This window comes from Melospiza georgiana, chromosome 21 (assembly GCF_028018845.1).
Source record: "Melospiza georgiana isolate bMelGeo1 chromosome 21, bMelGeo1.pri, whole genome shotgun sequence".
NCBI classification, from domain to species: Eukaryota; Metazoa; Chordata; class Aves; order Passeriformes; family Passerellidae; genus Melospiza; species Melospiza georgiana.
Window position 1 is genome coordinate 3,658,951 of NC_080450.1, and position 13,053 is coordinate 3,672,003.

Here is a 13,053-nt window from a genome sequence, read left to right on the forward strand (position 1 = left end):
TGTGCTGCAGGCAGTGTCATTGCATTTTTATCAGAATCCTCTGTAGATTGTCTGTGCCTGCAGATGTTCTCTTCCATTCTCAATATCATTCTGGTCTCTGCATGGATATATTTGATTTTAAATAATCTGGACTGTTAACACTGTCAGCTCTGATACATGTTTGCAGTTTTGTATTGAAAGGACTGAACAGTTTTCCTATTTCTGGTATATTGAAATACCCATTCTAAACTCTAGACACAGTAGAAAAACAAATGCAAAATGTATCATTTGTATTGGGGATTTCTTGTGACCTTGTAAATCCCCCTTTAACCCATTTAAAATCCTTTTGAAAGCAGCATTGAGATACAAAATCACACTGCTCTTGTGAGCAACTGCTTTTATTCTTGCTTAGCCCTTTTTCACCATCCTGGCCTAATAACATTCCATAAAAGTTAGAAGGAATAACAAGGCCTGATCACTTCCTCAGCCACACGAAGGCAAGGTGAGAAAGTTTGGAGGTTATCGGAGCAAGACAGCCCCAGTGGCAGGGAGAAATGATGAGGAGGACTCCATCTTATCAGAAGGCTAATTACTACTTATCCATCTTATCAGAAGGCCAATTAATTACTTTATTTTATTATTCTATACTGTATTACACTATATTACATCTAAACTGAGTCTGCCAAGCACTCAAACTGCACAGTCTCGTGACTGTCAGCCCACAGTCCCCACACACACACCTGGATTCAATTGGCCAGTGAATCAAAACACTCACACCAGAATCCAATTATCAATTCCCTTCAGGTAAACAATCTTCCATGATGCATTCCACTTGAGAACAACACAGAAGCAGTAAATGAGATAAGAATTGTTTTTTCTTTCTCTGAGAATGCGAAACCCAGAAATATTCTTGGGAAGAATTGTGCCTTGCTTTTCTCTGTGAAGAGCAATGTGGTGACAGGAGGTGAGGAGGTTCCTGGTTCCTCTGGTGAGCGCGGACCAGGAGCTTCCTGCTCCAGTTGAGGTGTCCTGCTGGGCCCAGGGTGCAGCTGCTCCCCCACAGGTGTGCTGTGTGACCCTCATGGCCACCACACTGAGTTTCCCCGCTGTCCCCAGGCCAGCATCAGAGTACTCAAGCCCGGTGAGCACGGGCCTGGTTCCTCTGGTGAGCACAGGCCTGCTCCAGTTGAGGTGTCCTGCTGGGCAGGTCACTGGGGTGTCCCCAGAGCTCAGGGTGCAGCTGCTCCCCCACAGGTGACCCTCATGGCCACCACACTGAGGTTGTCCCTCTGTCCCCAGGGCAGCATCGGAGTACTCAAGCCTGGTGAGCACAGGCCTGGTTCCTCTGGTGAGCAGGGACCTGCTCCGGTTGAGGTGTCCTGCTGGGCCCGGCGTGCAGCTGCTCCCCCCCAGGTGTGCTGTGTGACCCTCATGGCACCGCACTGAGTTTTCCCCTCTGTCCCCAGGCCAGCATCGGAGTACTCGAGCCCGGGCAGGCCCCTGAGCTGCCTGGTGGATGAGAACACTCCCATCGGCGGCACCAACGGCGCGTCCTGCGGGCAGGCGGCGGATCCGCGGCTGGCCGAGAGGAGGGTGCGCTCGCAGAGGCACAGGAACTACATGAGCAGGACACACCTGCACACCCCTCCCGACCTGCCTGAGGGATATGGTATGGAAATCACACGGGGTCACTCGTGGGGCGCTCAAGAAACAGGGAAAATGGGTTGTGTCTTCTCATGTGGGAGGTATTTGCATTCCTTGGTTGAAGGAAATTGGTCTTTGTGAGTCTCCATGCTGCATTTTTTGTTCTTGTATTTATTAATTTGTCTTGATTTCACAGAGCAAAGGACAACTCAGCAAGGTCAGGTCTATTTTCTGCATACTCAAACTGGTGTCAGCACGTGGCACGATCCAAGAGTACCTAGGTAAGAAATTATGGAAGTACCCTTAATATTTCAAATCAAAATCACTTAAGCAGTGCTCTCCTCAAAGTTTTCTCTGGCTAATATTTCTGATTCTTGGCCCCTAATACATTATTTTAACATGTCATTCATCAAAATGAATTAGTCTGTCTTCTTCAAGTTGGTATTGTAATGAAAAAATGGAAAACTGGGAAATAAATTACAGTAGTGTTTTGGAAACAGTAACAGTTCACTGATTCTAGATTTTGCATATGAATTAGAGCCAAGTCCAGATTTTAGTACTTTGCAAAATAATGAAACAAACAGTAGAATCTGAACACTTCCAAAAGAAGTTCCATCAAGGTACTTTGGTAAAAAGTGGGTTGAATTGAAACAAACTGCTTTTCCTGTTGCAATTATCTTAACACTTGGAAAACAACAAATCCTAAGTATTTTAAATTCCATATCCTTATTTACACAATATACATGTACATACTGTTCATGAAAGTACATATGATTATTGCTGATGTGTTTGAAAGGAAAGGATGATAGTGGAAATTATTGATAGCTTCTGATTGTCCTTTGAGTAACCAAGAAATCCTGTTGTAAATGGTAATAAATCCTCTTGTAAACACTTGCCTCCTAAAGTCAGGAATGGTGGTGTGAGATTTGTGTGGTTTGAAATTGGCAGGTTTGAAATTAAGTTTTGTCACTGTTTTTCTGTTGGAAGGTTGATGAAGGAACCTTGCTTTGATGCAGGTTTGATGCACTGCCTGCAGAGCTGAGGCTGCAGTTAGTGGGAAGTCAGTGACTTGTGTATTATGCAAAAACAGGCTCTAAAAAAAAATATGAAGATCTAATCCTTAAGTTTGGGGTGTGATAGTTCTGCGTGCAATCTAACTCAGCACTGCCCTGAGGTGTGGCAGCACAAATAGCAGGAGTGTCTCTGAGAACAAGAATTGTTTGCATGAGGATAGAATTTATGTCATTTCTGAGGAATATTGTATTTTTGAGGCTAATAGCCACAGCCATGTATCCAGCACAAGTAATCCCTGCAGTCCAGCAGCAGTGTGTTCGTGGGGAATAGCAGCAGCAGTTCCATCCCAGAGCTTGTTTCCATGTTTCCATCAGTGGCTCCTCGAGTCTCTGGAATCCCTGCAGACTGCACCTTTTAAGGCATTCTGTCCCTTGGCTCTTTCCTCCCTCAGCTCCCATGATTTTGGGAGAGCTGAACACCTTTGGGAAGAGCTGCACTGGACAGTGTGAGGGGTCTGAGGTGTGAATTGCATCCATGAATAATCAGTGTGTATTTTTGGAGACCAGCATTTGTTTTAGTGAGGCTCTGGAATGAATTTACATCTTCCTAATTTCAGCAGAATTTTTCTTGAGACCTATTGAGCCACCTCTGCATTGCTCAGGGCAGAGCTGAGTCATTGTTCATCTACTTGATTTGAGATAGTTAGAGAGAGAGCTGTTTGCTTCCCACAGGCTCCTGGGGTTCTGGGGCAAAGCAGCCAGTGCCATGCACATCCCATGTGTAATTCTTCATGGAAAGTCTAACTCTTCAGAAATACAGTTTTGTTTAGTATGAGTTTCTAAAGTGTGATTCACAGCTCCTTACGTGACTAATGTTGTTTTAAAAAATGTTTTCTGTCAGAATTGGTGCAGAACTGCAATTCCATTTTGACAAATATGGCAATGGTCTTTATTTTTGTTTGAAGCCTTTATTAATTTAACAGCTGAAGTTAGTTTGCAGAATGAGGGCTATTTGATAAGAACTTTTTCCCCACGGCATGTGTTCTGGGGTGTGTGTTTTTGCTGTGGTGGGCTCGTACCTTGGGAGCAGAGATTCCAGCTGAACAGATCAGGTTTCTGAGACAATACATTTTCTCAGACTTCATGGAATTGTTCTGTTACATTTACGCTTGTTTGGCTCGGAGGCCAATTGCTGAGGTATTTTTCATTTTATATTTGTTTTCACAGGGATCTTAGCAACATCAATTGTGAAGAGCTTGGTCCACTGCCTCCTGGATGGGAGATCCGAAATACAGCGACGGGCAGGGTTTATTTTGTTGACCATAACAACAGAACGACGCAGTTCACGGACCCGCGGCTCTCTGCAAACCTGCACTTGGTCCTGAAGTGAGTCTGGAGCCTGCTGTGGGTCGGGATGTGCTCTGCCATTCCCGGAGCCTTTAAGGAGTAATTCTTTGACACATCACCAATTTACCCTGTTTCACGGCAAAGATGAGCTTGAAAAAAGCCTGCAGGAGCATTTAGGCAGGAATGTGGCTGTTGTGATGCACAGGGGGAGGGAAGCAAATGCTGTCTGCTGGCCCATAGATTTTTTTTTTTTTTTCCTAACAGCAAGAGAGACACTTTGTTTTCGTTATACTTCGTTCTATTTTCAGCTATGAAGGACTTGTTTTAAAATAAGTTGTGTGTGAACCAGTGGTGTCAAATACTGATGAGTTAGGAAGGGGTGCACAAGTGCCCAGCTATTTTCCTGGAGTAAAAGAGAAATAACTCGGCTCCTGCCTTCAGTTTTAGAGTAGCACTAGTTGATATGTTCTCAAAACAAGGCCCCAATAATTTAACTCCGTTGTTTTACAAAAAGGATAAAATAGGAACCGCATTTTTTCTGCCTTCGTGTTTTGATATCATAATTTCATCTCACAGTTTTAAAAAGAGAAGGGGAAACTTAAAAGAATTCTGGCTCGTGTTTTATCCCCTAGGCACTCATTACACACTGGGGATTTTCTACTAAAAATGGAAACCAAAAAGCAAACAAATATTTCTTTTTTTCTCTCATTTTTTTTTCTCTCAGACGGCTTGTACGAGGTACTTGGGAGTTTGGTTCTATTGTTTCTCCTGCTAATACCTTTTAATACTCTTGGGAAACACCTGTAAAGTATTGAGTAGGTGTTAAGTGGAAGAAACAATGAAGAGTTGGTTGGATGGAAAGCCAGGCAGCTCTGGGTGAGGAGTCAGTAGGAGGAATAGTCCTGAGAGGAAGTGAATCATTGGGAAGAAAAGCTGAAGGAAAGAATAATGGGAACAAGCACGAAAAGACAAAGCTGAGGAATGGAAAGTCATATCCAGGAGACAGCATGTCTTTCATGCATTACACAAAAGCTGTCTAGCCTCTACCCAATATACACTTGAAATCACACCCCAAGAGGGAGAGGAGCCTAAATACAGAAAATATGTTAGAGAAATCATCGGTTTTATATGTGTATGTTACAGGACTTCAGTAAGCTGCCATCATCCAGAAACTTCGAGTGTTGTTTTTTATTTTAGTTTAAAACAAATCACTACTCATTTTAGTTGAATTGAAATTGGTAGTTTGAAAATAAAATGATCTTGAAAAATATCAGCAGTGAAGGAGCATGTTCATGTTTGAAACACAGAAAAGTTCCTAAAATCAATTCAGATTCAGTTATTTTACTTCAAGAAAAACTTCAGACCCTCATAGCTACAGCAGTGCAATCCTGAAGCTGTAGAAAGCTCAGTGAACTGGGTGTATTTGACAAGCTGGCCTCCTCAGGTGGGTTTGTTTTGAAATGGCAGAAGGGGCACAGTAGCCAGTTCTGGATTGTGGAGGACAGATAACAGAGCTACCTTTGTTAGCTGGAAAATCCAATTTGACTTTTAATTTCCAGAATCACAGAACCATTTAGCATTTATTTGAACTAAGAGTTCTCCTGCAGTGTGCTGAAGTTCCTCATTTGTCCATCTGTCTTTCATTAGGAAAGGATTTTAGAAACTCACCCAACAGTGTCATCAGCAAAGTCTGCTGTCTGATAAATCATTTTTGGTGTTTATTCTGTTATTACACCAAACAGGATGTGTGAAAGTTTCCCCTGCCTTGAGCCCACCTCCTTATTTGTTCTTTAAAAAACAAACAAAAAAAAAGTAGTTTGCCTTAGGCCTGTCATTTTGTAAATTATCTGAGAAATAAGTTTAGACTTCATGTGGGATGGGTGTGATAGAGTTATAGGTTCAAATGAGAAAGAATTCACTCTCAGTGATAGTTTTTCTATTGATCTGAGTAAAGCCATTTGTTCTTCCAGTTATGACGTTGTAAGTTATGAAAATAATCAGACTTGTTACCCAGTTCTGTTCTAAGAGATTGACCAAGAGTTTGTGATAATTTTGATAAGTAATAGCACCTGAAAAGTATTTAGTTGTATCCTTAAAGCACTGTATGGAATCAAGCATGGTCACTCAGCTGTGAAAACAAACTGAGAAATGAGATTTAATGACCTCAAATACTGCAAGTTCTTTAGCTAATAGTGCACTGATCATTTTTAGTCAAATCTGGAAGATGGCATTTTATTTTTCTCCTCCTAGTACTTCCTTATTTTGGGAAGCACTGTGTGGTGAAAAGTAATGATTTCATTTGATGCTAAAATCATGCTTTTTTCAGACATTACATTTCCTTTAAGAATGACCCTGTCTAACTTTGTGCATTGGGGAACCTTTTACCCTTAAATGTGGTATGGAGGGGTGCTCACTTTAATATATAAATATGGCCTTCTCTGGTAGTCCTATACAAGGAATATTTTCACTTAATCCTCCTTATGGAATTAGAAATTCCAGACTATAGAATAAGAATTTAGTCTTAATTTGTGTATCAAGTAAATACAGTTTAAATGAGATCCATATTTAAAACTAATCACAAGTGAAAATTGCCATGCACATGGCACAAATGACATAGAGCCACAGAACCAGAGCCAGTGTGTGTCTAAATTATTACAATGATTTGTATTTTTCTGGGTGTCCCTGTGGAAAACTCTGGAGGTGAATTTTCGTTGGCCAGGAGAGTTTTCTACTAGGCCTTGTCTCAAAACAGACATTGACATGTAAATTTCATTGAAATTCTAAAATACATTAAAATTACTAAATTATAATAAATTTATTATAATTTAGAGATTTAAAATTTGATTTCTTAAATGAAATTATAAAATACATTAAAACTGTGTTTGGTTCCATCTATTTAAAAAACAAGAAGAACTAGCCTTCCACTGGAAAACAGTCTAAATTGTAATGTTTCTTATTTATCCAGTAAATGTAGGGTATTCTCATGTGCTCTACAGAGAGATGATATTCTTAGGCTTTAAAAATACAGTTTTTATCCTCTGTTGTTTGGGAATGCCATACTAAAAAGCTATAAAAATATCCACTCACTGTGTACAAGAAACAGCCCAGAGAGAACATCTCTGCAACATGATCCATTTACTTTTCCTAGTAAGAAGTCAGATTTACCAAATCTCTTTGAATTGCTAGTAAAAATCCTTGTTTATCTGTGCCAATTAGTTCCATGTGAACTCCCACATTCCTGTGGTCCAGACTAGGCCAGGTACAAGGGACAAGGTCCTTGCCAAGCTGCCAGTACAAACATCTTTTTGTAAGCTTGCTCTTTTCCAGACAAGCCATTTAAAACAGACTATGGTATTGACTGGAGATTAGAGGCAGAGTGTTTGGCAGATCCCTGAATTTTAAAATGGAGGAAGGGAAAACACGCAAAGGAAATATGGAAACGGTCTCTGAGAAATTCAGTGTCAGCAGCTCAGTAGTAAAATTGTATGGATAATACCTTATTGTATGTGCTGTAACCTTTTGCATACTTTGTAGAGTAGCACTAATAGAAATAACAAGCCCTAAAAACACCTGATAGTTGCCAAGAAAGACAGAGCCATATGTATTTAGTCAGGATAAAATGGCTCTGAATTTATTCTTTACTGGCCCCAGACGTTTTCAGCGTAATCACAGTAATAATCACAATAAATTGGAAGCAGTTTAGGTAGAATGCCTGCAGGTTTCAGGAGGGAGCAGGGGCTGGATGAGGGGTGTCTGAGGCTGCTGTGTGTGTTGCAGCCGGCAGAACCAGCTGAAGGACCAGCAGCAGCAGCAGCAGCAGCAGGTGGTGTCCCTGTGCCAGCTGCCGGACGAGGCCGAGTGCCTGACGGTGCCGCGCTACAAGCGGGACCTGGTGCAGAAGCTGAAGATCCTGAGGCAGGAGCTGTCCCAGCAGCAGCCCCAGGCTGGCCACTGTCGGATCGAGGTCTCCAGGGAGGAGATTTTTGAGGTAACTCGAGATTTTGACCCGTTCTATAACAAGGGGGTTGTTTGTAGCTGTGTAAAGGAGTTGTTCACTTAGATGGAACCTCGGGGGCTGCAGTTAAAACTGGGATTGTACCGTGGTGAGGAGGAGCCATTCCAGGGGGATGCCAGCGCTGACATGTAATTGACATAGATGTCTCTACCGAAATCAAGGAAAACTTTCTCTGTGGCTGGAGATGTGCAGCCCTTGTCAGGGACTGGGGAAGGAGTCTGAGCACTTCATGTGTCTTACAGTCCTGTCTCCCTCCTTCCATGTATTTGAGAAGCTGATGAGTGTTTTAGAGGGGATGTTAAAAATTCAGCTCTATTATTAGTGATCTTTGATACAGTGTAACTTAAGTAAAACTACTACTGAAAAGGATTCCTCTTCAGAGTCTGGATTTCTTATCATTGATCTGAATTCTCTCTCCACAATCAGACCAGTTTTACAACTGTCTGGGCTTCTGAATGGCCAGAGATGCCCACAGTGGTGTCTCTGCATTCTGTTTTGGGATGTGATTCAGCAGAATCATTCTGTTGACTTGACTAAACACATTTATAATTCATTGGCCTTTTCTGGAGAACAGTTTGTCCTTTTGAGGACTTTCACCCATCCCACCCATCCCTGTTGCAGTTTTACCCCACCCACAAACTTGATCTCCCCACTGTGTTGTCACAGTTTTTCCCAGCCAAGAAAGATTTGTGTTGGTCTTCCCTATGGAGAGTCAGATCACTTTGTAAGCAACTGAAAGAAGAAGGGAGGGAAGGCTTCAGAATTATGATGTTCTTGTTCAGTCCAGTGTGTTGGGTCCCCACACACCCACCTGCCTCCTCTATCCTGTAGAGGCAGAGCTTGGGGCTGGTACTGGACATAAATAGGAACCAGACTTTTCTTTGTTTCTCTAATTTCTTTGCATTTGTTCTCCCTTTCAACTTGCTTTCTGTGTTTTTTTGGTGAACACTTACTGACAGAGGAATAATCCTGTGGTTTTACTGGGATGGCATTGCTGATTCCATTCTTCAGGTGCTTCTTGGAGGCTGGCACATGTGTTTTACCCAGAGTGCAAACTCCACTCTTGGCTTTTCAGGCTGCAAAAACTAGGAGCCCTTATGGAAAACAAAAGGAGTTGACTTATAAAAAAATTGTATCAGTAATGTGAGAATGAGGGACAATGTTCTGATCACTGCTCACCCCTGGAAATTTAATGGGAGGTGGTTCTTCTCAGCTTCTCATCAGTTTATTTGACAAGTGTTGTCACATTTGGAGAAAATGAAGAAACAATCTGTGATTTGAGAAACTGATGAAGATCAGGAAAATAATGTCCCCTTTAAGAGTGTTCCCTTTGAACTCGAGTCTGAAACTCCCTTCACTTCCAATACCCAGCAGCAGCTTTTACTCTGTAAACAGCAGTTAATAAAGGGAAGTGTTGTGTGTTTACAGGAATCCTACAGGCAAGTCATGAAGATGAGGCCAAAAGACCTGTGGAAACGATTGATGATAAAATTCCGTGGGGAGGAGGGCCTTGATTATGGAGGTGTGGCCAGGTAAACAGTGGCTCCTCTGTCCTTCCCCTGTGCTTTGAATCCTCAACCAGCCCAGCTTCTTTTGTATTATTCTCATTTGTTTTTATTTCAGTAACAGATTAAATGTCAGAAGAACATATGGCTCTAGGTAGCATTGTAAAAGAAAAAAAAACGCTTCAAAACAAAGAACTAATTTCTTGAAAATAAAATGCAAATTACTCATCATGTCAAATATCTGTCATATGTGAGAGGTTTTGGGATCTATAGAAATTCACATATTTTTCTTTGGTTAGTGAAGTTTGGGTATCTGAGAATATATACCACTAAATACTTGTCTTTATGCACAATTTTAACCATAAAATATGCTTAAGTGCAAACTGTCACTGCTGTTTGAAGCAAAATGTTGCCACCAGCAGTTGGTGGGCAACTTCAGTCTGTCAATAGTCTGAGGTTACTTTTCTCTTATAAAAAAATGACATGCCCAATTGTCAGACCATTATTTACTGATTTGTGAACACATAATTAAAACTTGAACTAAATATATCCATTACCTTAAAGATGATTTATATCAAGAGCTTTGATTCCAACATCCCTCTATTCAAGTGAATACATAATGTCTTGTCTTAGTGTGTAATGGATATAGGAGAATCACAGTCAGAAACTCTCTTGGAGATGAGTAACCTGAAGGAAAATCTTGGACAGCTGTCAGGTGTTGTGTGGTTACTGAGCTAGTAAAAATAATTCTGATTTCAGCCATATCTCAGCATGTCCAGAGATAACTTCCTTCACATTTATGTTTAATAGTAAGATTTTAAAAATCAGACTTTTGGAATGATTCTCAGTGTCACAATGCATTTGTCTCTGGAGTTCCAATAAAAGGTTTTGTTTTCCAGGGAGTGGCTGTACCTGCTGTCCCATGAGATGCTCAATCCATACTATGGGCTCTTCCAGTACTCCCGGGATGACATTTACACGCTGCAGATCAACCCCGACTCCGCCGTCAACCCGGTAGGGCTGGTGCCAGTGCTGTCAGTCTGGCATTTCTGAGAAAGCAAACACACACCTGGGCAGGGCTCAACACTCACGAGCCAAATTCTTACAATTGCTACTGCTGGACACTGAATTTGTACAATTATATGATAGTTTCCTTTTAGCACTGATCAGACTTCGCAAATGTGTTCTTAATTTTCTGTCAGATGTCAATTTATGATTCCTTTGGGAGAAATTCAGTTTGATTGTTACTTGTAAGGCTCCTGGACTGGAAGTGAAATACTCAGTGTGCCATGGAACAAAACAAAACCTCTGCACAGGGTTTGGGCTTGGGGTTTTCTTCTTTTCTGGGTGTTGAAATTTTCTCTCATGCTCAGCAGTGGGGGTGTCCCTCAGCAGCATGGCCTTGTCTCTGCTCTGTTCCAGGAACACTTGTCCTATTTCCACTTTGTGGGCAGGATCATGGGGATGGCTGTGTTCCACGGGCACTACATTGACGGCGGCTTCACGTTGCCTTTCTACAAGCAGCTGCTTGGGAAGCCAATTACTTTGGATGACATGGAACTGGTGGACCCTGATCTCCATAACAGCTTAGTCTGGATACTGTATGTACTCTGTAGGGTACCTCAGGATGTTAGAATGCTGGCTCTGTTATGTGATAATGGTCCTAAATCCTGGAAATGAGGTGTATTTTGATCTTCTTAGGCAGATTTAAGAAATCTCTCACACAATTCAGCTTCTTTAAGGCTAAAAATGCTCAAGCTCCTCAAATTTTAGGGGGGAGGTGTGTGGAGTTAATATTAATTTATTAATTTTACCTATTATTAACAGTAACAGATTATTAAAATATAACATGGAAACTTTGATAAAGATTTTAAAATGCAACATAGTAAAACTGTATGTTCACCTTCTACATCCAGGCAGGGCTTCGAAATGCCATTGAAAAACGAAATTGTGCTTCTGTCAGGTAGAACATGGCTGTAATATATTTGCAGAATTTGTTTTCCCTCAGTCATTTGCTGCTTTCTTTGCACCAGTGAGAACGACATCACCGGGGTCCTGGACCACACGTTCTGTGTGGAGCACAACGCCTACGGGGAGATCATCCAGCACGAGCTGAAACCCAACGGCAAAAGCATCCCCGTGACTGAGGAGAACAAAAAGGAATATGTCAGGTACATCAGGAGCTTTTCCCAGGCTCTTTTTCCATTTTCTACAGTGGGGAAGAGCTGTTAATGAAGGCCATTACTGATACAGTGTCCTCTGTCTGACGAAGGTGCAACTCTTAATTAGTTTATTTTGGTAGTAGAAGAGTTCTTGTTAAAATTGCTGTGTGAGAAGTGATGTAGGAATGCTGGATTTACTTCAACAATTACACTGTTGAATTGTCAGTGTTGTGCTGTTGGATTTTGCTGTGGGGTTGTGCAGTGCTCTGCTGTAATCCTGTCAGTGGGGCCGTGGTTTGGGGCTGGAGAAATGGAATTGCAGCTCTATTGTATTTGAATACATCCTCCACAAACCCAATTTGCACTTGCTCACAGGCTTTATGTGAACTGGCGGTTTTTGCGAGGAATTGAAGCTCAGTTTCTGGCACTCCAGAAGGGATTTAATGAAGTAATCCCACAACATCTGCTGAAGACATTTGATGAGAAGGAGCTGGAGGTCAGTGCAGCAGTGTTGTGCTGTGTGTCAGGTGTGCTGAGGCTCTCAGAGCTGCAGGAACACGGGGCTGTCCTGGTGTGCTCTCACCTGGGATGGGGCAGGGCAGGGGCTGAGCAGCTCAGGGGGACCATGGCTGTGTGTGTGCCTCCCATGAGAGCTGTGGCCGTGTCCTGGAGGTGACAGCTCACAGCAACTGCACAAGTGGCTCCCCTGCAGCTCAAACCCCTCTGAGCCTGCTGAGGACCTGCAGTGACCTCGGGCTGTTCTCTGCTCCATCAGAGTCCTGGTGCAGAGCTCTCCCAGGGCAGTTTCCTCATGTGAAGTTCAATGCTGCCAGCAGAACAGGCTGTCAGCCCTTAATGCACTGCCCTGAATGGTGTCAGGCACCTGGGGTTTGCAGAGCTCAGTTCTGCCAGACTCCATTGGTCCTGTAAATCCAGCAGAAGGAAAGGTGCTGTCACAAACAAGTGTGCTACAGAATGTCAGGATCAGCGTTCAAACAATATTCTCTGAAGGCAAATCCACAGATCCCAAGCTTGTTTTAAACTGAAATGGAATTGCAGTCTGTGGAGTTGAGGGGTTTGCCATGTAAAATGGCCACAGGTAAATTATTCACATGTGCTTGTGATCCCTGGGCTGGAACGTGGTGATTGCTCCTCCTTTATCCCAAATATTCTCACTCCCAGCACTGAGCCAGCCATGCTGCTGGTAACCCTGAGCCATTTTGCAAGTGTAGAATAAGAAAGGGGAAGGTCCAGTGTTCTTAGTCATAAAAATGTCTTCAGAATTATGATCACATCCTCCCTGAGCTGAACCCGATCCATTGTGGATCTCCCTTCAGGAGCACTGGAAGCTCAGTGGCAATGTCAGCTCTGTCCTTTGTGTGGTGTCA

At 42.5% G+C, this 13,053-nt stretch overlaps 1 protein-coding gene across 1 annotated transcript in view; it reads left to right on the top strand.

Moving 5' to 3' along the window:
• SMURF2 (SMAD specific E3 ubiquitin protein ligase 2) overlaps positions 1–13,053 on the top strand; it is a 58,720-nt gene that overhangs the window by 41,805 nt on the left and 3,862 nt on the right. Inside the window, exons 8-16 of the mRNA XM_058038731.1 lie at positions 1,446–1,648; positions 1,820–1,904; positions 3,864–4,022; positions 7,761–7,971; positions 9,427–9,530; positions 10,403–10,517; positions 10,926–11,104; positions 11,537–11,674; positions 12,041–12,161. Coding sequence (XP_057894714.1) covers positions 1,446–1,648; positions 1,820–1,904; positions 3,864–4,022; positions 7,761–7,971; positions 9,427–9,530; positions 10,403–10,517; positions 10,926–11,104; positions 11,537–11,674; positions 12,041–12,161 — 1,315 coding nt within the window. The remainder of the gene's footprint in view (positions 1–1,445; positions 1,649–1,819; positions 1,905–3,863; positions 4,023–7,760; positions 7,972–9,426; positions 9,531–10,402; positions 10,518–10,925; positions 11,105–11,536; positions 11,675–12,040; positions 12,162–13,053) is intronic.